Raw genomic sequence first — 24,586 nt, forward strand, 5'->3', positions numbered from 1 at the left:
GGTCCCTCCTTGAGATTCTTTAGGAGGTGCTTGAATTACGAATGCAGTACTTTCTCAGATTTACAGTACCGGTATGTTATTGTGATGTGTTTTTGCAATTTTCCCGGTTGATGCTCCGAACTTACAGCAGGGGGTGCTGGTGGCATGCTTATTGATTTGAGTTACAGTGTGTACAGTAGCTTTGCATTTTCTTATCCATACACTGACTGTAGTATGACCTGGTTTGACTAATATCAGACCTGCATATAGCATGGTTAATATATTAATTTGAATATCACGTGAATATCTTCAGTTTCCCTCATAAATCTGGGTTGCAGACATTGCTAATCGTCTAATTTTGACAGCTTTCCAATCCAGCCCAGTCACAAGCGTTGCAGCCACTTTATTGGGTGTCTGTGAAATACAAGAATATTCACACATATCTACCCCCCCACATAACAAAAAACAACAACTTCAGAAATTGTTAGACATTTTTATATGCTCTAAATTCTTTAACATTGACATTTGGTCTTACAGCTGTGATCCCTGTGGTCAGAGTGTTGACAGTGCTTTTGAAGTGGGGAGAGGATCATTATTGCACTTCAGACCCCTCAATTGTCCAACAAGTGCTCTGCAAACCATAAATGTGTATCTCCAAACTTGATCTAACACAGTGACACTCCACAGAGCACAAAAGGTACAACATAACATTAATCCCAACAAGGTGTTACTTCAGATCAAGCACTTCAATTTGGCTTCCAGATGCAGCCTTTGAAGTACTCAGTCTCTCCTAATGTCATTACTCTGGGTGTAACAACATGCATAGTAGAATAAGTGATAGAAGTGACCCGGTACAGTGAACACAGTAAGTAAACCCACATTTCCATCTAAAAAGGCACTGAGAATTTCCTATATCCCTGTTTGAGACTATTTGCATAACTGAATAAATACGTGCACTGTTGATCAATATCAAATTGTGTCAAATGAAGAGGAGCACAATTGTCATACAATAACAGTGCTGAGTGCACCAATGGTGTGAATTAGTGGTAAACTAAAATGAGGGCTGTGCATTAATGGAATATAAACTAAAAGTAGTAAGTACCATAATTAGAAAATAGTCAAATAAGTAATTTCAAGCAATAAAAACTGTACATTATTTACCAATATTATTTTCACCTTCTCATGATTCAAACAACAACCACCATTACCAGTAGTTATGTCATAGAACACTTCATATTTGGGATTCGTCTAGTGAATATCAGGTGAATGAGCAATGCGGGCTCATTAGAGAAAACAGATTCCAACTGTTTACGTCTCCACTTCAAACCCACATCACCTGGCTATGGTGAACGGACATGCCGATTGTCTGAGCATCAGTTCAGGCGGTGTCCAGCCATTAGCAGCATCAGTTCAGGCTCTTGGTGTACAGTAATGATAGGACAGGTATCCAGCCTGCCCAGTGGTTCTTCACTGCCCACAGCGCCAAAGCTTACATGTCCATATACTGATCCATTTCAATGCCAAAGCCATCAAGGGAAAAGTTGATTGATGAATGTCTTGAACAGTGAAGACATTTTCCAGTGCCAGTTCCCTGGCATTTTATTGGTGTGTTGCGTGATTGATGATCATTTCCTGCAAGAAGGCCTACTAATAATTAGCCCTGTCGGTCCTTCTCCTTTCACTATTCATGATTTGGTTATTATTCATTCTAGAATTAATGCAGTACCTTACCAGAAGGTCTCTAGAAATACAACTAAACTATATTAAGTGATACAAATAAAGAGATAAGTGTCTACCACAGATTTAACTCCTCCTCCTCATAGCTCCTGTTTTCCTTCTAAAAGTGTCATCAGCGCTACATCAATGTCACTACAAAATCATATTCCACTAACATTCTTCTATGTACTCAACTGAATCTAAAACAATAAAGTGAAACTGGAAATCAAAATTGACACCCTACAGAGAGCAACCCTGGCAAAACCCTAAAGAAATGTGCGATTTAAGCAAAGATGAATAATCTTGTGCAAAAACAAACTGCCACATCATCACATTCAACTGAGCTAAGCACTGATTTGAGTGAGAACTTTAGCCACGGGACATCAGAGTGGCTCACTGGCCAGAGTTTCAGTGGAGAGCCATATCTTTGCTCCATTCAGGAACTTGCTGAGAGGAGTGCCCAGGATGCTGCGGCGGCACATGTTCCCCACAGGAGAGAAGGGGAAGGAGGAGCTGAGGTACTCTGGAGTTGACGAGGGCTCGTGGGTGGAGCCGGCCTTAAAGTACATCCTGCTGTGGTCTGATGGGGGGGCGCTGGGGGTGGAGGTCGGGGTGCTGGCCGGAGTGGCCCCCTTGTACTGGCGTAGCTGGCTCTGCAGTATCTCTATCTCATCAGCCAGCTGGGAGAGCTTGTGGTATGCGGTAACAGGGCCGCCTTTGGGGATGCGTGCTTCAGGAACCCAGCGCAGGAAGTAGAGCCTCCACAGGGCCAGGTGTGAAGGCAGGAGCTGAGGGATGAGCATCCCTTGCAGGTCTGCGGGCCGGGAGAACCAGTCCTTGAAGAAGCGCTCTGTTGGGCTCTCCACCACCTCTCTGATCTGGGAGAAGTCTGGTTTGAGCCGCAGCACCAGGGAGTTCCGCCTGGTCAGGGTGAGGCTGTCATGGCCATCCATCAGGATGTTCCTCAGGGAAGAGGGCATCCCTCGGAGTGTAGAACTGTAGTTTTTCTGGAAGAGAAAGGAACACAAACTTATTTACAAGTTATTCAATTTAGAATTTAGAATGTACATACATGTAGATGGTGTTGATTTTACTTTGATGAACATGACATTTTGATCTTCAAGAATTCAGGTTATTTGCCAGGTATCTGTGACTGTCCCTGTATAGTCTTGCATAGCTATTCTTGCAAAGCTCCCTAATTTGCCTGTCTAGAACTTAAATGTACTTATCCTGTTAAGGGGTAGTTTCATTGTATTAATTGTCATTCTCAAACCAAGAGAGCAAACTGACCTTGGTGCGTCTGAAGGATTTCACTGCTCCGTTCTGCACACAGGTGGCACCTTTGCCAACATACATGGGGTTGTTGAAGAGGGCCTGGTCTTTGGGGGTAAACTGCTGTGACCAGTCCCAGACAGGGGGGAAACGCAAGGCCGTCTCTTTTCCCAGAGGGATGCACTTACTCTTAGCAAAGTCCTGTGGAGCAGGACAGGTATGGTTACTCATACTGCACACAGCTGCACACAGTTCTGAGCTGCATCATATCAGAGGTGTGTTGACGGAGTTGAATACAACCGCAATTTTGTTGTTGAGGGTTGAGGGGGAGCTTCCTGTGTTTGTGTCTTTTTGTGTGTGTGAGCCCCTCACCATGCTGTTCTCAGTGCGCTGCTGGGGACAGTTGAAGAGGAAGGTGCTGAAGACAGGGATCCACATGCTGTCACTGAGCACAGTCAGGTAGGTCTCAGTGAACTCAAAGGCTGCTGGGTACTGATTTATAATCTGCCACACACAGTCCAGGAACAGCAGGAACAGAGGAGACTGAGGGAATGGAGGAGAGGAAGAGAAGGAAAGGTAGAGAATATTGTGATTAAGGGTGGCAGGTAGTCTAGCGATTAAAAGCGTTGGGCCAGTAATCGAAAGGTTGCTGGTTTGACTCCCTGAGCCGACTAGGTGAACAATCTGCTGATGTGCCCTTGAGCAAGGCACTTAACCTTAATTGATCCTGTAAGTCGCTCTGGATAAGAGTGTCTGCTAAATGACTAAAATGTAAATGTAAAATGATTAAAATCACTGGGCACAAAAACAATGACAACATTTCAAAGTACATATCCATGTCAAGCAACATGTCAAGTATCAAATAGACAGAGCCTACCTCCTCTTTGTCATTCTTCTTCAAATGGTTGCACCGGTCGAGGAACCGATGGCCAGCCATCACCCACTCCTTCTGCACCAGGCTCTGGAAGCCAGCGAGGCTACGGAAGTGAGGGTCCAGCATCAGCTGTACCAGAGAGGACACCACACAGCTCAGGTCCCGGTCTTCTTCCTCTGGAGAGAGGAGAGAGACGAGAGAAGAGAGAGAGAAAATAAAAGTGAGAAATACAGGTTAGACAGGCAGACAGAAAGACAAGACACACACAGACAGCAAACAGACAGAGACAGACAAACAACTAAAGAACAAAACCATGTGTTTCTTTACCTTGCAGAATGACAGACACATGTTTTCCCTCCAGCAAGTAGACTACCTCGGCTGAATGCTTCAGGAAGGCCCTGGAGCCAGGAATATGAAAGGATACAGTTGACTTTACTCTAGGTACAAATATGTAACATTTACACATACATCTTCTTAAGTACGACATTCATTAACTCTGACCAAAAGTTGAGTCCAACCAAAATTATCCTGTACTTGTTCTGTAAATAAAAGGTCTAATACACTGCTCAAAAAAATAAAGGGAACACTTAAACAACATATCCTAGATCTGAATGAATGAAATAATCTTATTAAATACTTTTTTCTTTACATAGTTGAATGTGCTGACAACAAAATCACACAAAAATTATCAATGGAAATCAAATGTATCAACCCATGGAGGTCTGCATTTAGAGTCACCCTCAAAATTAAAGTGGAAAACCACACTACAGGCTGATCCAACTTTGATGTAAAGTCCTTAAAACAAGTCAAAATGAGGCTCAGTAGTGTGTGTGGCCTCCACGTGCCTGTATGACCTCCCTACAACGCCTGGGCATGCTCCTGATGAGGTGGCGGATGGTATCTTTTTTTTTTTTTTTTTTTTTTTAGTCATTTAGCAGACGCTCTTATCCAGAGCGACTTACAGGAGCAATTGGGGTTAAGTGCCTTGCTCAAGGGCACATCAACAGATTTTTCACCTAGTCAGCTAGGGGATTAGAACCAGCGACCTTTCGGTTACTGGCACAACGCTCTTACCCACTAAGCTACCTGCCGATCCTGAGGGATCTCCTCCCAGACCTGGACTAAAGCATCCGCCAACTCCTGGACAGTCTGTGGTGCAACGTGGCGTTGGTGGATGGAGCGAGACATGATGTCCCAGATGTGCTCAATTGGATTCAGGTCTGGGGAACGGGCGGGCCAGTCCATAGCATCAATGCCTTCCTCTTGCAGGAACTGCTGACACACTCCAGCCACATGAGGTCTAGCATTGTCTTGCATTAGGAGGAACCCAGGGCCAACCGCACCAGCATATGGTCTCACAAGGGGTCTGAGGATCTCATCTCAGTACCTAATGGCAGTCAGGCTACCTCTGGCGAGCACATGGAGGGCTGTGCGGCCCCCCAAAGAAATTCCACCCCACACCATGACTGACCCACCGCCAAACCGGTCATGCTGGAGGATGTTGCAGGCAGCAGAACGTTCTCCACGGCGTCTCCAGACTCTGTCACGTCTGTCACATGTGCTCAGTGTGAACCTGCTTTCATCTGTGAAGAGCACAGGGCGCCAGTGGCGAATTTGCCAATGTTGGTGTTCTCTGGCAAATGCCAAACGTCCTGCACGGTGTTGGGCTGTAAGCACAACCCCCACCTGTGGACGTCGGGCCCTCATACCACCCTCATGGAGTCTGTTTCTGACCGTTTGAGCAGACACATGCACATTTGTGGCCTGCTGGAGGTCATTTTGCAGGGCTCTGAACGCCAGTGGCGACTAAATATTTCTACATACCTGACATACTCCAGCCATCGAGAGCTTTCCATGGACGACAGCCACTTCTCCTCAGACTCCTCAAAGGGCTCTGCACACAAACAAACACACAGTGAAACATCCAAAGAGCTTTCAGAATCCCTAAGAGCAGCAATAAAAGCCTAAGAACAACAAAGTGCCTTCATTAAAAAACGACTTAGGATTTTTTTTATCACATATTCATTATATATTTTGTATTATTATTATATATATATATTTTTTTTTACTTTTACCCCTTTTTCTCCCCAATTTCGTGATATCCAATTGGTCGTTACAGTCTTGTCCCATCGCTGCAACTACCCTACGGACTCAGGAGAGGCGAAAGTCGAGAGCCATGCGTCCTCCAAAACACGACCCTGCCAAGCCACACTACTTCTTGACACACTGTTCGCTTAACCCGGAAGCCAGCCGCACCAATGTGTCAGAGGAAACACTGTACAACTGGCGAACGAAGTCAGCTTGCAGGCGCCCAGCCAACCACAAGGTGTCGCTAGAGCGCGATGGGACAAGGAAATCCCGGCTGGCCAAACCCTCCCCTAACCCAGACGACGCTGGGCCAATTGTGTGCCGCCTCATGGGTCTCCCGGTCACGGCCGGCTGTGACACAGCCTGGGATCGAACCCGGGGCTGTAGTGACGCCTCAAGCACTGCGATGCAGTGCCTTAGACCGCTGAGCCACTCGGGAGGCCCAACATTTCAATTCCTCCAACTTACCGATGACACAGATCTGCCGCACTTTGACAAAGGCAGCCTGTATGTCCTGGATGTTGGGCAGGTTCTTGTCCAGGTCGGACTTGAGGACGTCACTGCGCTGTGGGTGGCTCTTTGTTATGGCACTACAGATCCTACCACAGCACAGAGCAGGAAAAGACTGTTGGAAATGGTCTTAACAGCACTGCTTATTTGACAAGCAGTTTATTTACTTATCTTTGGTACTGCGAGTCTGGACAGAATAGTTTGGCAATCTCGCTTGTCAGTTATGCCAAAAGAACAAATCACAGTGCTGACATGATAATCACACTATTTGAAAGAAAATTGAAAACAGATGATTGTAGTAAACAATATGAAAACATCAACAAATACAAATGTATTCATTGATATTCTATTCAGTCTTATTGTACCTCTGGTCCAGCTTCCTCTGCTGCAGTGGGTCACTGATGCTGGCCATGCGCACCAGGGCACTCCCGTTGGGGTGATTCCAGCACCACAACTTGGGGAAACACACACCAGCTTGTCATGGTTCAGCAGTCACACACAAAGTCTCCCTCGTTCTCTCACTTACAAACGCTCACATAAGCTGAAATGCATAGTTACTCCTCTCAAAGCACTTAACAAATCAGAGTCATTAATAATTGATAGAAATGGTCTGTCTAGGGAATTCTGTCTAAAACAGTGAGAAAGGCTTTTATTAAGCAAAAGCTGTTGTTTTCTGGGGATGAAAGAGGCCGGCCACTCACAGGGATGCGGCGAGCAGTGAAAAAACATAAGTACTGCTTCAGGTCTTGATCCGCCAGGGACACTGGGACCACAAAGTACTCTGGGAGACTGCAGAGAGAAAGATAAGAGGGAAATATGCAGAGATGCTCCAAATGGCAAGAGGTTAACATTTTATTTCATTGAGTCAGGCGCCATATTAGCCACAGCAGATTCTGAATGGTTCACCACAATATGAAAAGATCTAACCTCAAATCTGTAGCAGCAAGTGCAGCAATTACTACATTTCCATCTCAACAAAGATTATATTACATAAAGTGTTAATGTAAGCCATTACCTAAGTGTATTACATAAAGCGTTACCGTTATGCCTGATGAGGATTATGACACTCTAATGAGCTATGTTAATCATAATCCAAATCTGGTAATAATCCATGATGTCATTTAGAAAATGAGCTCAGGCCTGCAGAACCCTCCCTCCCCACTCCCCTAAACTATGTGGGCCCCACCTATAATAATAATAATAATAATATGCCATTTAGCAGACGCTTTTATCCAAAGCGACTTACAGTCATGCGTGCATACATTTTTGTGTATGGGTGGTCCCGGGGATCGAACCCACTACCTTGGCGTTACAAGCGCCGTGCTCTACCAGCTGAGCTACAGAGGACCACCCACCTGGGTGAGACAACGTAGCCCTCGTTGATGGAGCACACCCTCCACTCTGCTGCACCCGTTCTCTTGATCTCTCTGTCCCATTCAGAGGGCCGGTCAAATAGGGGTATCTGCAGTCCTCCTCCGGGATCTCCTCCATTAACTCGCTCCCCTTCACATGTAACAGTGAGCGCATGCAAATTAAAGACACACACCTGCTTGCTGTGTTTCCTTCAACTCAAACATTGCAACAATTGTAAATATCTGTTCTTTATTGAAGAGCCACATTTGATACAACCAATGCCCCAGTGTTTCAACAAAACTCAATCGATCACATTGTTGTGTTAACAGTGTATTCAGCATGTTTTCCTTTAGGTTCCTCACATGTCAAGACATGTACAGTGGGGATGCTATTGATAGCTTGAACAGTTTGGCAGGTCACAGGGAATAAGGGTGTGTCAAAGCCTTTTCACTCAGAACCAGATGATTAACCAGTGTACTGTGTACCTACCCAAAGATCCGTAGTATTGCTTCCCTACGTACTCAAAACCAAACAGCAGCTGGGGATCTGCGGGGTGGGAGTAGTGAGCGATGGCCAGGCAAACCTTAAATCACAGGGTGGGGCAACACACATGACTTCAAAAGGAAGGAACTGAACAGGTCCAGGCAAATATACAGTACATACAGTGCATTCGGAAAGTATTCAGACCCGTTGACTTCTTCCACATTTTGTTACATTACAGCCTTATTCTAAAATGGATAGCATTAACGTTTTTCCTCAGCAATCTACACACAATACCCCATAATGACAAAGCGAAAACAGGTTTTCAGAAATACCTTATTTATATAAGTATTCAGACCCTTTGCTATGAGAATCGAAATTGAGCTCAGGTGCATCCGGTTTCCATTGAGATGTTTCTACAATTTCATTGGAGTGTAGTCAATTCAATTGATTGGACATGATTTGGAAAGGCACACCTGTCTATATAAAGGTCCCACAGTTGACAGTGCATGTCAGAGCAAAAACCAAGCCATTAGGTCAAAGGAATTGTCCATAGAGCTCCGAGACAGGATTGTGTCGAGGCACAGATCTGGGGAAGGGTACCAAAACATGTCTGCAGCATTGATGGTCCCCAAGAACACAGCGGCCTCCATCATTCTTAAATAGAATAAGTTTGATACCACCAAGACTCATCCTAGAGCTGGCCGCCCGGCCAAACTGAGAAATCGGGGGAGAAGGGCCTTGGTCAGGGAGGTGACCAAGAACCCGATGGTCACTCTGACAGAGTGATAGAGTTCCTCTGTGGAGATGGGAGAACCTTCCAGAAGGACAACCATCTCTGCAGTATTCCATCAATCAGGCCTTTATGGTAGAGTGGCCAGACGGAAGCCACTCCTCAGTAAAAAGGCACATGACAGCCCGCTTGGAGTTTGCAAAAAGGCACCTAAAGAATCTCAGACCATGAGAAAACAAGATTCTCTGGTCTAATGAAACCAAGATTTAACTCTTTGGCCTGAATGCCAAGCGTCACGTCTGGAGGAAACCTGGCACCATCCCTACGGTGAAGCATGGTGGTGGCAGCATCATGCTGAGGGGATGTTTTTCAGCGGCAGGGACTGGGAGACAAGTCAGGATTGAGGCAAATATGATCGGAGCAAAGTACAAAGAGATCCTTGATGAAAACCTGCTCCAGAGCGTACAGGACCTCAGACTGGGGCGAAGGTTCACCTTCCAACAGGACAACGACCCTAAGCACACAGCCAAGACAACGCAGGAGTGGCTTCGGGACAAGTCTCTGAATGTCCTTGAGTGGCCCAGCCAGAGCCCAGACTTGAAGCCGATCGAACATCTCTGGAGAGACCTGAAAATGTCTGTGCAGCGACGCTCCCCATCCAACCTGACAGAGCTTGAGAGGATCTGCAGAGAAGAATGGGAAAAACTCCCCAAATACAGGTGTGCCAAGCTTGTAGCGTCATACCCAAGAAGACTTGAGCCTTTAATCATTGCCAAAGGTGCTTCAACAAAGTACTGAGTAAAGGGTCTGAATACTTACGTAAATTTGATATTTCTGTAAAAAAAATTATACATCTGCAAAAATTTCTAAAAACCTGTGTTTTGCTTTGTCATTATGGGGTCTTGTGTGTAGATTGATGAGGGAAAAAAACTATTTCATCCATTTGAGAATAAGGCTGTAACAAAATGTGGAAAAAGTCAAGGGGTCTGAACACTTTCCGAATGCACTGTAGGGCATAGTTATAGCCTAAAACTGAAGCCTGGAAGTTTTCCTTTGCTGCTTTTTGACTGTAACACCAGTGTTACACTAGTGCATATGCCTTTATCTTATACTAGGGAAATTGTTTCCATAGCTAGGGCTAGCAGTGAGGACTTGCTTTGTGAGAAGGTGTTAAAGTTCATAGTTAACCATTGTTATGTAATTGCAACCTGAAAAGTACCAGTGGCCTGGCTTTGGCCCCAGGTGAGAGCAGATCTGCCGGAGCCATGGCCCAGTGAGACACGGGTGCCGGCACGCATAGATGGAAACAGAAAAGTCTGAGCCTTTTGGGTAAAACACTGGGGTAAATCCTGTATGGAAATGCACCACTTGTCAGGTCAGGGAGTCTGGAAAAACTCCTGGCCCCAACAATACAATCTAAGGGAGATGGTCTGCTAGAATCTTTGAGACGTGACGCCAGATAATTCTGTATTGTGAATGGAGACAGTTTTCAGTGACTCCATAGGATATGCTGTCCCTTTTCAATGATTTGTGTCTTTGAAATGCACTCTGAGGCACGTTCTGGCTGCCTCGGAGTCTGCTGACCACGGCCAGAATGTTTTTCTGTTCACCTGTTTCAGGAGTTGTTTTTATTCATTTGGAGGAGATGCTGTTACTGGCTAAAGACTCAGGAACCTGCATGGGAACTTTCAATAACACTTCAAGCTGTGGCTTGGCTACAAGGGGCCTCTACCGTTGCTACAAAATCCCACCATTTAAAGAGCAGAATTTATTATTTAGCCCAGACATTCTCAACAGCTGAGGCACTAAATCATGTTGTTTTCTGCACATTGATGGGTAGATAGAACCCTCACACAGGAATACTATGAAGAGTCAAATTTATTTTCAACCTTGAATTTCACCATTAATAAAAATACAAGTAATTTCACCACGTGCTGTATTTCATTTTAAGTGAGTGACTAAGACATTAATTTATGTCGCTCTATTTCTAATAAAAGGCTAACATTGAAAAGCAAAGCAAACATTTGAAAGTCTGGCAGTTTTTTATGCTTTCCGTCAGTGGCAGTGGCATAGAAGCACACAATGCTGTCCATTCACCGGAGGAGCTGCGACCAAAACACAGGACGCAAGGAAGGAACTTTTGTGTTCATGTATGTGTGTGTGCGCGCGTCTGCATGTGTATTTGAGAGACACTGCTCCCAACTCTGTAATTTCCTTCGGTATAATAAGCTATTATAGAATGGCTTCATTCCATATGTCACAAAGAAAAACAAGGACCGAGCCCTGGTTTAGCTCCCCACAGTAATTACACTGTGTGTCCCTATGAAGAAATAGACACAGGGAGTGAGGGAGCGCAGTTAAATCCCACTCTGTACCATTCCAATACTTACAGCAGAAACACCCATTCTTAAAAAACACCATGTGTAATCGTAAACAACCAGGAGTTACCATAAGAGTGCCCAAGACAGAACAAATCTAATTGTCATGGGTTACCCAACCAACAAAGATGTTAATGTCTCTGTAGATTATTTTTTTTAAACAGCCCTGGAAGGCAGAGTAGCCAGGTAATGTTGATAGTTACTTCTTAGCTCAATATCTTTCAGGTGTGTATTGAGGCGCTTCAAGCGCTAGCTCCCCCTTTCTCTGACATAAAATGCTCCCATGTGGCACGCACCATGCGCTCTGGCTGGAGATCTAAGGTCAGCGTGTGTACATAGAAGCAGGCGGTCAGGAAGATATACTGAGGTCTGCGGTCTCCCTGCCACGGCCATGCAGAGGACTCAGGGCTGCTGCTAAGAACTCTTGGAGGCCTTCCTCCACATAACACATTAGAATTCACTTCCAGCCCCCTGGCTTCTGAGACCTTTGGAACTGAACCTGGGGTGCAACAGCATCTGTGTTTGCAGAGTGATCAGAAACTAGAGGGCTGAATAGACGTTTTGTTCCCTGGTTGGTTTTGTGGTGACTTTAAAGCCTCTCTATCCGGGCTTCACATGTTCTAAGGGGCTGGCAGGTTATATCCAGGGTGACTCCTTCACCCTCCTACCCGGCCCCCTTCTCCCCTCCTACCCGGCCCCCTTCTCCCCTCCTACCCGGCCCCCTCCTACCCGGCCCCCTTCTCCCCTCCTACCCGGCCCCCTCCTACCCGGCCCCCTTCTCGCCTCCTACCCGGCCCCCTTCTCCCCTGCTCCTTCTCACTGCCTCACATTTTCCAGCATGAGCTCAACAGGCCCACAGGGCTCGGTAACTCCAGGTGAATGCTCTTACCAGGCCTGTTAGTTTGTTGGCTTTGCTGTCAGAAATTAGGGAAGCCGTTGTTTCCTCACACCAAACAAAAACAAGCATTGAGGAAAACAAACCACCAACACACCTCGCCCACGACTCTTCACATGCTGTACTGGGGCCCTTTTTTTTATTTTTTATTTTTTTTTCCACCTTTATTTAACCAGGTAAGCCAGTTGAGAACAAGTTCTCATTTACAACTGCGACCTGGCCAAGATAAAGCAAAGCAGTGCGATAAAAACAACACAGAGTTACATATGGGGTAAAAAACATAGTCAAAAATACAACAGAAAATATATATACAGTGTGTGCAAATGTAGCAAGTTATGGAGGTAAGGCAATAAATAGGCTATAGTGCAAAATAATTACAATAGTATTAACACTGGAATGCTAGATGTGCAAGAGATTATGTGCAAATAGAGATACTGGGGTGCAAAAGAGCAAAATAAATAACAATATAGGGATGAGGTAGTTGGGTGGGCTAATTTCAGATGGGCTGTGTACAGAAGAGCGGTGTTTTGGTTCCACTCTAAAGACATGACACATCTGTGACTATAATCCACCACTCGCTCAGAGAGATGAGTCAGAGTAACAATGTGGAAGGTTCATTTTACACTAGTTTCTACGTAGGTTGCCTAGCAACAACAGCTGTTGTGCAGCGCTCCATGACATGTGTATCGAGTCATTCTGTACACATATCTAAGCATAATCTCATTGACTTCGTTCTCTTACTTGGAAAAAAAGTTATTAGAGAACAGTGCCTTAAAAGGCAATACAAATGTAAAGCAATACAATCTGTTAATAACATGCTGACAACGCCACCCTGACTCTTCCTGAGTCAGACTGAGCTAATTCTGGCCAATCTCAGGCTCTCAGCCAGATGGAAGAGAGATAGACTCTAATCCCCTCATCAGAGAGCAGCTCAACCGGATGGAGAGAGAAGAAGAGGGGTGGAGAGGGGTGGAGAGAGGAGAAGAGGGGTGGAGAGAGGAGGAAAGGCATAGAAAGGTGGATACAGGGCAGCCTACATGGCCCCAGAACGCTTCAAGGAGACGCTCTCCAAAAGCCACCTCAGTGTGGTTGTCAATGGGGTTACCATACACATACAGTCCTGTTTGGTTTTCTGGGAGAAGAGGACATAGTACACATGGCATTTTTACTCATCCAAAATGAATGATTAACTAGTGTCATTGCCAGCATGTTTGCTATCATACTCACATAATGGGACTTAACTCTGATAATCATGTAGGCTAGTAAGAGATGATTAAAAAATATTTAAATCTGACAGTGGCAGTCTTTTGGGAACAGCTATACTGACAGCAGAGGCATTCCATTCCACAGTGAATTACCAGTGAAATCCTCTTAGAAACTAATCCACTGTAGTGGTGAGCCGGAGTTGAGTTGGAGGATTACCATGCCAGATGGCTGGTATCTAGCCTCAGGTTCAATTCAAGAGTCAACACCACGTCAATTTATATTGTGTTTATACATCAAGTGTCCATTTTGTTCAAAAAGCTTATATCACAAACCTTCTTGGCACTCTGGGGCCCAGCCTCGTCGAAGCGGAACCTGATGATTCGGAAGTCCTTGCAGTAAAGGATGAGCTCGGTGGGATTAAACTTCAGCTTCTGGTTAGATCCCAGAACCTTCTGCTTCCCCTTAGCATCGTTCACTGAGAGGAACAAACCCAGAACAAAGACCAGGGGTGAGACAGTGCTTATTAGGGCGAATGGAGAGTCAAATAGTAACAGTAGTAGCCTGGACCCAGGTCTGTAGGCCTAATGTTTTGTAGAGGAGTTGGGCTAAAGCACATACAGTACAGATCTGGGACAACACTAGTATAGTGTGGGGTAAATGTAAAATGTGTGAAGTGGGCAGCTTCCCACAGAAAAACCGAGTATCTATGTCACCACAGAGCTTCAGAGAAATTCAATCAAGTAGGAACTGAAATTGATCCAATAGACTTCAGCTGTCTAAAAACAAATGAGGAACCTCATTCTTCATGTCCGGACATCCCTTTCTGGCATAGTACTCGAAATATACTTCTGTTATTCTGAATACAGAAGCATCTTTTTCAGAGGTTCCTCGAGTATAACATATGGTAAAACATTTTCCAGTGGCTCACAAGACTCAACTGTTTATTTCACCCTCTTAAATAAATTGAACAAAATTATAAATGCAACATGTAAAGTGTTGGTCCCATGTTTCATGAGATGAAATAAAAGATCCTAGAAATGTTCCATACACACAAAAAGCTTATTTGTCAAAAATGTTGTGCACAAATTTGTTTACATCCCTGTTAGTGAGCATTTCTCATTTGCCAAGATAATCCATCCACCTGACAGGTGTGGCATTTCAAGAAGCTGATTAAACAGCATGATCATTACACAGGTGCACCTTGTGCTGGGGACAATAAAAGGCCACTCTAAAATGTGCAGTTTTGTCACACAACACAATGCCACAGATGTCTCAAGTTTTGACAGAGTGTGCAATTGGCATGCTGACTGCAGGAATGTCCACCACCATTGTTTCCAGAGAATTGAATGATATTTCTCTACCATATGCTGCCTCCAACGTCGTTTTAGAGAATTTGGCAATATGTCCAACCGGACTAAATACCGCAGACCACCTGTAACCATGCCAGCCCAGGACACATCCGGCTTCTTCACCTGCGGGATCGTCGAGATCAGCCACCCGGACAGCTGAAGAAACTGAGGAATATTTCTGTCTGTAATAAAGCCCTTTTGTGGGGAAAACTATTTCTGATTGGCTGGGCCTGGCACCCCAGTGGGTGGACCTGGCTCCCAAGTGGGTGGGCCTATGCCCTCCCAGGCCCACCCCAGGCTGCGCCCCTGCCCAGTCATGTGAAATCCATAGATTAGGGCCTAATTAATATATTTCAATTGACTGATTTCCTTATATGAACTGTAACTCAGTAAAATCTTGAAATTGTTGCATGTTGCGTTTATATTGTTGTTCAGTAGGGGATGATATGCATGTTTCCATGGCACACCAGGAATCCAGCCTTGGCCTGTGTACCACCACCTGCACACACCTTCACTAACTTACCAGACAAGGACAAGACCTATGCCTTGTCTCTGTTTGTCCATTACAGAGTGGTGGGTGGAGCGTTGGGTCAGTGTTTTTGCCAAGCCAAGGCTCTCATAAAGGACCTTTGTTTGAGGGCGTAATGAGTAGAAAACATTGCTTCATGCTCTATCAGCTCAGCACAACAGCCCCACGCTCCCAGCCATGTCAGCAGAGTGAGGCTATGAGTTACACAAACAAGGTTAATCCTGACCAGGCTTTTCAGCCAGGCCCAGGGCCCTCTGTCTGGGCTATGACCTCATCTATGGAGATACTAAAAACGGATTGGTGACCAGGGGGAGAAGGCAGGCAGCCACCAAAACTGATTTCAGTCAATGGTGTGTGTCTAAAATCAGCCTGGTACAGGACAGTCAAATAAAACCTAAACACAGAGACTGGGGTCAGCCAGATGGGACGTGATTGGATCTGAGAGATCCGACTGGTCCCTCAGCCATCAGAAAAAACATTCAAGGGGATTTCAGAGGAGGAGAGCACAACCTGCCCATTGTGCATTCATAATTCAACAGCTGGGTGTAGATGAAGCAGTACAGCCATAGCAGTCCAAGAAGTGTGCGGGGTCTGACAAAATCCACGATATCTGTCATAGAGACAGAATTGTCGGGGGCAATGCGTTTCATAGGTGAATTATTTTACACTGGCTATTAAAAAAACAACATGGCCTGTCAGGAACCTAAAATGCTCTTTATTTCTGGACTAAAGGGACTGCCAGTGTCATATGAGCAGGCTACTTTTGGTGGAGATGGCTGTTTGAGTTTGTTTACCATCTCGTCACCATGGTTAACATAATGGCACATGGTCTTACCTGTCACAACTTGCTCCACACACGCCAGGGGAACATCGTGCTCTCCAAGCAGCCGGTTGGCAACCTGGAACCTCTGAGGAGACAACAGAACACAACATGGTGAGGAGTGGAGGTACCTGGGGCAAAAGCACACAATAGTGCCAGGGAGACCAGAGGTTTTAACTGGAGCGGAGTGGGACTGCACCACATGTTATCAACAGCTGAGAAGAGAACATTTGAACCATCTGGAAATGCTCTGCCAGGAACACTGATGATGATACTGTCGTTTTTGTATTTCAGTGAAATGTAATGATTAACATGGGATCAGCTGATGAATGGAGATCATTGACAACTTTCAAGCAAATGTGTGAATCTAAAAGTTACCCCATTTGAACTGAAAAGGCAAATCCACAATTTTGCAATATTTTGCAATCAATAAGGACCATTAAGATCAAGGCAGGATTTCCAAGAATAGTGCAATCCGTCCATGAGTCCTATAAACTTTCATTTTTCAAGTAAACATGTCTGGGATGACTCACTTAAGTTGTTTAAGAGGCAACGGCATCAAAATAAGCTTAACACAAAACAGGTGGTCTATAAGCACAGTGTGGGAAGTCACATAAAACATCTGAAAGCTGACACTGGAAGAAAGACGGCAGTGTCCTACAAACCATTTTGTTGATGGGTATTTCACAAGAGACATCCCACATGGCCTATCTCACATGCTGCTTATCATGTGACAACCTTGACCACACCTTCTCCAATAAACTCACATGTGATCATGTAGGGCCAGTTTCCCGGGACACAGATTAAGACTAGTCCTGGACTAAAAATTCATTTGAATGGAGTTTGTCTAGGATTAATCCATGTCCGGGTAACCAGCCCATAGAGCTACAGTCATTTTTGAGAGAGAGGCACACATAGAGAGTGCACCACAGGAGGTTGGTGGCACCTTAATTGGGGAGGAGGGGCTTGTGGTAATGGCTGGAGCGGAATCAGTGGAATGGTATCTATGCGTTTGATGCCATTCCATTCGCTCCAGCCGTCCTCCCCTCAGCAGCCTCCACTGGAGTGAACTCACATTGAAAACATACCTGCTTGGGGAGGGCATCATGGGTGATGAAGGAAACCTTGAAGTTGGTGCATATCAGCTTCCCCCAAAGGTCATCGTGGCTGCTGTCTGCTCCGATGCACTTCCTCACAAAGCTCACTTCGTTCACCACAATCTCCCCTGACGATGACAAACAGGAAGTAACATTAACCATGACATTGAGGTTTCAAGGAAAAGAGGTAGAAGGCCTAAAAGGGACAGAAATAGAAGGTGTGAGTGTTAACCAAAGTTATTTTAAGTCTTATAGCGATGAAACAAAACATGGGCTGATGACAAAGTAATATGACATTAATGAAGCTGGGGAAAATGTGCTATGGAAGTGGAATGATCACATACTGAGATGTCTATCTCCTAGTCTCATTCTGGTTTCTGCCATCCAGCCAGAGGCATCCTGTTACGCTGCTGGAGAGTGATCTGTGCATTTCTCCTCTCAGGCCCTCGGATTGGCTCTAATGATCCCCACATTCCAGCCTGAGTCTGAGGCGTTGGGTCAGGGTGATGGAAATACCTGTCAGAGAATAGCTAGACCTCTTCATGACAGAGGAGGTCAACACAACACTCTCTGTTCCCTAACCTATAGGCCTAGTAGCCTGTTGTGACCTCTACCCTTTCATCACCCTTTAACCCCTCTTTGGTTCCAGTAGCATCTCAGGACCAAACACAAACACCCACAGCCTGACAACAACCTGGTGTCTGAACCAAAGAGAGTTCCCTCCATTTACAGGACTTTCCTCTCCTCCTCACAAACAGATGCACACGGCTCCAAGAGGTATTTATTTTTGAATATAAAAAGAGCCCATGAGTCACACACACGGCTGACTGTTTCTACTCCAGGATCATTCTCTCTCTCTCTGGCCATTCAGTGAGAGTTCACAGACTCAGCCCATGCACTACAGGCTTGCCAGGGAAACCCCATGAGCCAGAGCCTGAGAATGGGGATCAGATGGGCCTAGTTGTCCTCCTCTTGGGAAAACGATCTGCCATTAAGAGAACTGAGAGCCCAGCCTCAAACGGACAGAGACTGCTTTGGTTAGTAAGGCTGCTTGATGGATCGAGGTCCTCCTCTCAAGTTTTACATTCAGATCAAAACCCCTCTTTATCAAAGACAGGTGTACCCAGTCCTAAACTAGGCCGTACGTTTCTGGACTAAACCATTCACGTTGTTTTTATTGATGTTGCCATTTCCTGTGTCACTGAACAGGGACCTAAGAGGTCTGACAGTAATGAGCTCTCAACCTCGCTGGCAACATTGATGGACATGAATGTTTATGGCAAACCATTGTCTCTCTCAAACATTTCAAATCTAAAGAATGACCAGTTCAATGAATAAAGCTACTACCTTTGCACAGTGCAAAATTCCTGACTTTCCATGATAGATTAAGCATGAATTTACCAATGCATGAAGAAAAGAACTAAAGTAGAAGAGACTGTATGATGGACTAGTACATGAATGCAGTGCAGATTCCCTCTGGTTTAATATCGTGGCACTATGGTTGTGAGTGACACTGCAGCGTCGCTAGACTATAGGCCAGCCCGCCCATAACAGCTGGAGCTGCTTTGCAGAGGGTTACCGTAGGACAGGCAGGGAACAGCCAAAGAAAACCAGGCCCAGCACTGCAAACAGGATCCTCACATGTCAAAATGACAGTTTTTCCTCTGAGAGTCAGCATGAGCTTAACCCATTCAGCCCAACTGTAATCTGTCACTGTCTATTTAGCTGGTTTCTTTTGATGCATTCATTCAGATTATGCGCTGCATTGTCTATGAACAAATTAGAGCTTGACCGTACATTCAAATTAGAGCCTGGCCGTACATTCAAATTAGAGCCTGGCCGTACATTCAAATTAGAGCCTGGCCGTACATTCAAATTAGAGCCTGGCCGTACATTCAAATTAGAGCCTGGCCGTACATTCAAATTAGAGCCTGGCCGTACATTCAAATTAGAGCCTGGCCGTACATTCAAATACACATGGAGTACACAGTGAAATGAAATGCTGATGGTTATTGTGTAGGCTACTTCTTGTATATGACAAATAAACAAAATTGAACATGTTACTTATGAATTACGTCCAAGGCTAGGCCTATTTGTTCTTGCCTGTTTCCATGTAAAACATTGTTTACAAGCTACATTATAAAACCGTTGTCACTGCATCACAAGTTATTTAATGTATGCACAAGAATGTAACAATAAAGCGTTATGGCCTGTGAGTCTTATTGGAGATGGGGAGTGGGGATAGTAGGGTGGAGTTCTACTGTCATGCTTCTCAGCATGGATTAAGATCAGACAAGGAACAGAGAGAGAGACTGAAGAAATAGGTGGTCTCTCGTAATTCTGGGACAAGGCAGCTACCGACCACCATCACCCCAATCCATCACTACTGTGTTTACTTCCACAGCTGGGTCTAATAATCTGCAGACTTGATGAGTTAACTCCTCTTTTGGGGAGGCAGAATGCTGACGGGTCTGACACAAGAGTACAGTACAGCTACACACAGCCTGGACTGCAACCTTTAACCCCCACTGGACTGCAACTCTGCCAGTAAGTAACCTGGGTTACCACAGCATCTAACAAACAGTACTGTGCTCATGTCATCAACCGCTTACATCACAGCACTCTCTTTTTATCACAGAGTTGGCTACTTTCAATGCCTATTCAGATAAATGTCAGTTGGCCAAGGTCGGGGTCTATCATGTGACCAGTGGTAACACAGATCCAGAATAGTCACAAGGCCTATCCTATTTGTGATTGGCATGTCAAAAACATGTATATCATGTGACCATACTGGAGGAAACAAACACTTCCTAGGATGAGGTTCTCCTTTTTGACTAAGTCCACAAAACCCTAAAGCGAATACGGCTAGTCATGTGATCAGACCTGCCAACTGACCTGACTAACCACAACCTGGCATTTCTTCCTGTGTTTTTGTAGTTTTCAAAGCAGGCCTCCTGGGTTTGTGTACAGCACCTAGCAGACCAGATCACAGTTTGGACAGCTGGTGGCGAGGGGCACAGACTCAGAGAAACCCACCATGGCCTATGTATACAGTGATTATCACAATCCTCTCTGAGTCACACGAGACTAGGGAGAAATGCCTCAGTTACAACACAAAGAGAGCCGTTAAAGGGACAGATACGCTTCAGCATTCCACCTGCATTCTAGTGTACAATAGTAAAGTACAGTGCGCCAGTAACACCAACACATTGTTGATGGATAGCGATAGAACACCTCCTTTTGAGAAACTCATGACTTTGCCCATATTAGCATAGGTTGTGTGATTAACAGAGCAGAACTCTTGTGCTAACAAACTAAGTTGTGAAGAGAGACTGAGGACAGCAGGAGTATGTGGCCTAGAGAGGTGAGAAGTGTACAGAGAGTTAGCTTTGCCTCATGCAAACACCACTGCCAGGCACATTTCCCCACCGCCTCAGGAGAGGCCTCAGCTCACATTCTCCTGCTGAGAAAACAACAGTGGAAAATCTATTACAGTACCTGTCTAACTATCATTACAGATGCCTACAGTTCAGATGAATGTGTGTAATAAAGGGGACCGTGTGTCAGCGAGTAGCCTCAACAAGACAGTCAATGTTGGTCATCTATGTTTGGACACCCATACACACTCCAGAAACACAAGTCACATACAAAGAGAGAGAGTAAGAGAGAGAGAGAGAGTGGGGGGAGAGAGAGAGAGAGAGAGAGAACTAGGCCTAGAGGAGGAGAAAAATAAAAACATTCAGAGAGAAGAGGGAGAAACGCAAGCAGACTGTTCACTATCTAATTAGAGTTGGGCAGCCAGCAAAGGATCCAGCCAGGGATGAAGATAGAATCTGAGGAGGACAGAGAGATAAACAGAGAGCTACAGAAATTAAGGGAGGAGGTGGAGGAGGACAGATGAACAGAGAGAGAGTGAGGAAGATGGAAGAGAGAGGAGGACTGTTGAGCTGATTTGTTGAGATGAGTAAGCCCCACTGTGGTCCTCTGTCTGGTCAGTGTGATGTGGACTTGAATGGACCATTCAATCAGAGACCCATTTGAATGGGTCACATTCAAGTCGCATAGCAACACTGCCGAGGAGCTGGGAGGACGACAAACAAAGCCAAAGTCTCTCCATTCAGGGCCACCCTCACAGAGCCATCAACTAAAGATCAGAACATAGACCATGGTGTAAAATCAAACCTGAGATTCACTGTAGGCTAAACTGTTTGTAGGCCAGTTGAGTGAGAGGAGGTGACGATCTTATTTTGTAAAGCAAGGACAGGTGGCACTGTGTGAGTGTGTCATGTTTACTTTCACTGCCAGCATTCACTGTAACACACTGGCAGAACCCATCAATAACCAATAACCTACAGTCAAGTAACAGTGGGTATCCCTCTATAAAACATACCAGCGTCTTAAAAGGATCCACTGAAATAGATTAGAGAAATAGAGAAGGGTAAAACTATACAACCAAAGCAGGGCTCTACAGTTTGACCGTTTTACTCACATAAGCACCTAAATATTTTCCTGTGCAATTCTTAAAAATTAAGGATTCTAGCTTTATTACATCAAATATTTGTGATTGTGCTCCTAAATGTCTTTGTGTACACAAACATTTTCCAACTTAGGCGCATATGTGCTCCTTGTAAAAAAAAAAAAAGGTCAGTGTAGAGCCCTGCAGAGCAGAGAAAACAGCAATAAAGTGCAAGAGGGAGGTTTTGTTTTTATTTCAGCTTCGCAAGCAAAACCATGCAAGGAGCTTCTATTTTAGAAATAGGGAAGGTCCATCCTCTGTTGCTTAATTATAAGGAGTGAACGCCTCAAAGGGAAATGAGTCCCACAGCACAACCTCTGGTTCGCTACATGTCCTCAGACTCAGATATAGGCATAATGATACTTCAATGTTACATGGTCAAGTGTTTCTCAATCTTGCTCCGCTATATCAGTGAGCTTCGGCCTCCATAACAGCCATGAATGAACCGAAATGAATGAACCGAAATGCTAAAGAATGATAACTGGCTTTTTTGCAACAATAGTTTATGGGTGGCGGGCAACATGAATTGAGTGGCCCCTCCCTGTACACAGTTTGATGAGTGATGGGTAGACACATACAGACTTTATTATTTTCATTCTGTTTTAAATATCTCTTTGTATATCTTAATACACTGGAGCAAAATGTAATATTTACATTTACATTTTAGTCATTTAGCAGACGCTCTTATCCAGAGCGACTTACAGTTAGTGAGTGCATACATTTTCATACTGGCCCCCCGTGGGAAACGAACCCACAACCCTGGCATTGCAAGCGCCATGCTCTACCAACTGAGTTACAGGGGACTACTAATATGGAGAGGTTGGGTGTCAGTTTAGCTCACACACAAACACTGCCAACTTAATGGAAAAAAAGTCAACAAACCTGAGGCCCTGCCACACATTAAAAACTCAAAGTGGTGAAGAAAAACACACAAAATGGGGGAAATAGCTTTTAGTGACTGATGCTCTGTGAACAGGAAATACCCTTGTGAATCTCTTGTTATTAAGACACAGTCATTAACCAACTCGCATGCTCACTGAGCTGGGATTTGACTGCAAAATCAGGAAGTAATATATGAACCAGCCCATTGTTCATTTAGGATAAATTATGCGCTGTTAGTTGTTGTGATGAAAAGGGGGCCAGGCAGGCACTGTATTGCCACGGTGACTTGAGACAGCCCAGAAAAAATAGACTAAATTAGATTAGATTACCACAGCCTAATGATGCGACAATAAGGGATGCAAAAGACCTGTGCGCAAAAACACAAGTGAGGTGCACTGACAGACTACACATTCAAAACAAGCAATTACATTTAGCTGAAGAGATACAGGAGTTTTCACTGGCTGGTCATTGAAATATCAGTAATATTCTACATTAGCATGAGAAGAAAGACTATAGCTGGATGAGATCAGCCTTTACTGGTTCTTTTTCAGGAGAGGGATATTTTGATGGGTGGTTTAATTTCTGTAGCCTCTACGTACTCATCACATAGTTGTTCGTTACAAATAGAACAGTCAGAAACAACAAGCTAGCTGTGGCAGAGGGAACTGTAAACTCACCTGGAAGTAACCTGGCCTCTAACTTCTTGATTGGTGGCTGTGTTGTTTTTTTCAGATCCGTCTGCATGAAAGATAAAACAGAGACAGATTGTTAGTCTATAATAAGCAAACTAAATTATGCACAACATATAACGTTAGCTAGTGAATTTGACTAGTAATCCTAGCTAGCTAGCTACTCAGTAGTAGCAAGTAGTATGCTGAGGACACAGTAACGTAGCGTAGTTAGTCAAGTAAGGTTACTCACCTGTACAGGCAGAAGGTAGGATTTAAAGGTTGGTTTCAAGGGCTTCACAGAAAACATTATTAATAGCTTGAGTCCAATAACTAAAGATGATTAATGGATACTTCCAAGATTTCAGTGAGAAAATGTCAAAAGTTAGCTAACTGGTTAGCACAATAACAACATCTAAAAAAGAAACTGCTGAAAATGTGAAGTCAACAATACAGTCAATCTTTCGAGATATATTTCCCCATTTGGATCAGGCTGGGATAGCTTGCTGGCTTTCTCCTTTCGTGTCAACACACAGCTGCTGTGCTGTGCTGGCGAGATCTGGTTGTCCTCCTCGCGAGCAAGTTACTAGTAACGTTAGCCATCTAGCCTTGTAGTTAGCTGCTAGCAAGCAAGTTTTAGTTCGTCAAACAACTTTACTAGCAAGCATTCCATTTGCAGAACTTTGCGAACGCCTTGCTTCAGACCGTGGGTTAATTCACTAACTTGCTGGAGAAGAACTCCACAACGTAAACCCTGCTGACATACAGCAGTGATAACTGATTTAGCTAGCAGCATTATTTCCAACGCTTTGCAATCCTTTTTGATATGGACACAACCGCCATGTCTACATTCGGGTGGAGACAAAGACAGACAGGGGAGGAGCTTCGGTCTATGCTACACGCTCAATCACAGATCTGGGAGAGAAAAAAATAACTTAAGGATTTTTGACCTACAACGGAGGGCATGGGCGGGCCCCAGAAAGTGATTTCTCTCACTCTCTTGATTCCTCAAGTATCATCTGGTCCGTTCATATATGTCTATTTTCGACTAATTTTGATTTGATTAATCATGTTTAGTATACACTGTCGCCCTATTGATATTCCAATTGATATTGCAATGATTGATCCCCCCCCCCCAAAAAAAAAAAAATCACGTTAATTTTATTTATGCAATGTTTATTCAATGTTACATAATAATTAGGGAATCACACATATCACACAATATCAGAGAAACAGAAAGC

At 44.6% G+C, this 24,586-nt stretch overlaps 1 protein-coding gene across 1 annotated transcript; it reads right to left on the reverse strand.

Annotated features, from left to right (window-relative positions):
* Nucleotides 1-458: 458 nt before the first annotated feature.
* Nucleotides 459-24,201, reverse strand: LOC311127949 (myotubularin-related protein 10-like). The gene is made up of 16 exons (XM_084159851.1): nucleotides 23,599-24,201; nucleotides 23,355-23,415; nucleotides 17,271-17,407; nucleotides 16,198-16,270; nucleotides 13,817-13,959; nucleotides 8,282-8,375; nucleotides 7,795-7,942; nucleotides 7,141-7,228; nucleotides 6,805-6,893; nucleotides 6,398-6,528; nucleotides 5,666-5,735; nucleotides 4,169-4,239; nucleotides 3,845-4,017; nucleotides 3,340-3,510; nucleotides 2,986-3,168; nucleotides 459-2,702 (listed from the first exon to the last, which is right to left on the reverse strand). Exons 1-16 carry the CDS (start codon nucleotides 23,653-23,655, stop codon nucleotides 2,079-2,081), a joined length of 2,313 nt encoding a protein of 770 aa, XP_084015977.1. The 5' UTR covers nucleotides 23,656-24,201; the 3' UTR covers nucleotides 459-2,078.
* Between the last annotated feature and the right edge of the window lie 385 nt (nucleotides 24,202-24,586).

Source organism: Coregonus lavaretus, assembly GCF_964263955.1.
Source record: "Coregonus lavaretus genome assembly, chromosome: 4".
NCBI lineage: Eukaryota > Metazoa > Chordata > Actinopteri > Salmoniformes > Salmonidae > Coregonus > Coregonus lavaretus.

Excerpts from the sequence above, each read along its gene's own strand:
- LOC311127949 (XM_084159851.1), bottom strand. The coding sequence starts at position 23,655 with ATGTTTTCTGTGAAGCCCTTGAAACCAACCTTTAAATCCTACCTTCTG. Across the intron at positions 23,416-23,598 it reads CCTACCTTCTGCCTGTACAG|ACGGATCTGAAAAAAACAAC; the intron begins GTGAGTAACCTT and ends TCTTTCATGCAG. Across the intron at positions 4,240-5,665 it reads CGATGGCTGGAGTATGTCAG|GGCCTTCCTGAAGCATTCAG; the intron begins GTATGTAGAAAT and ends TCCTGGCTCCAG.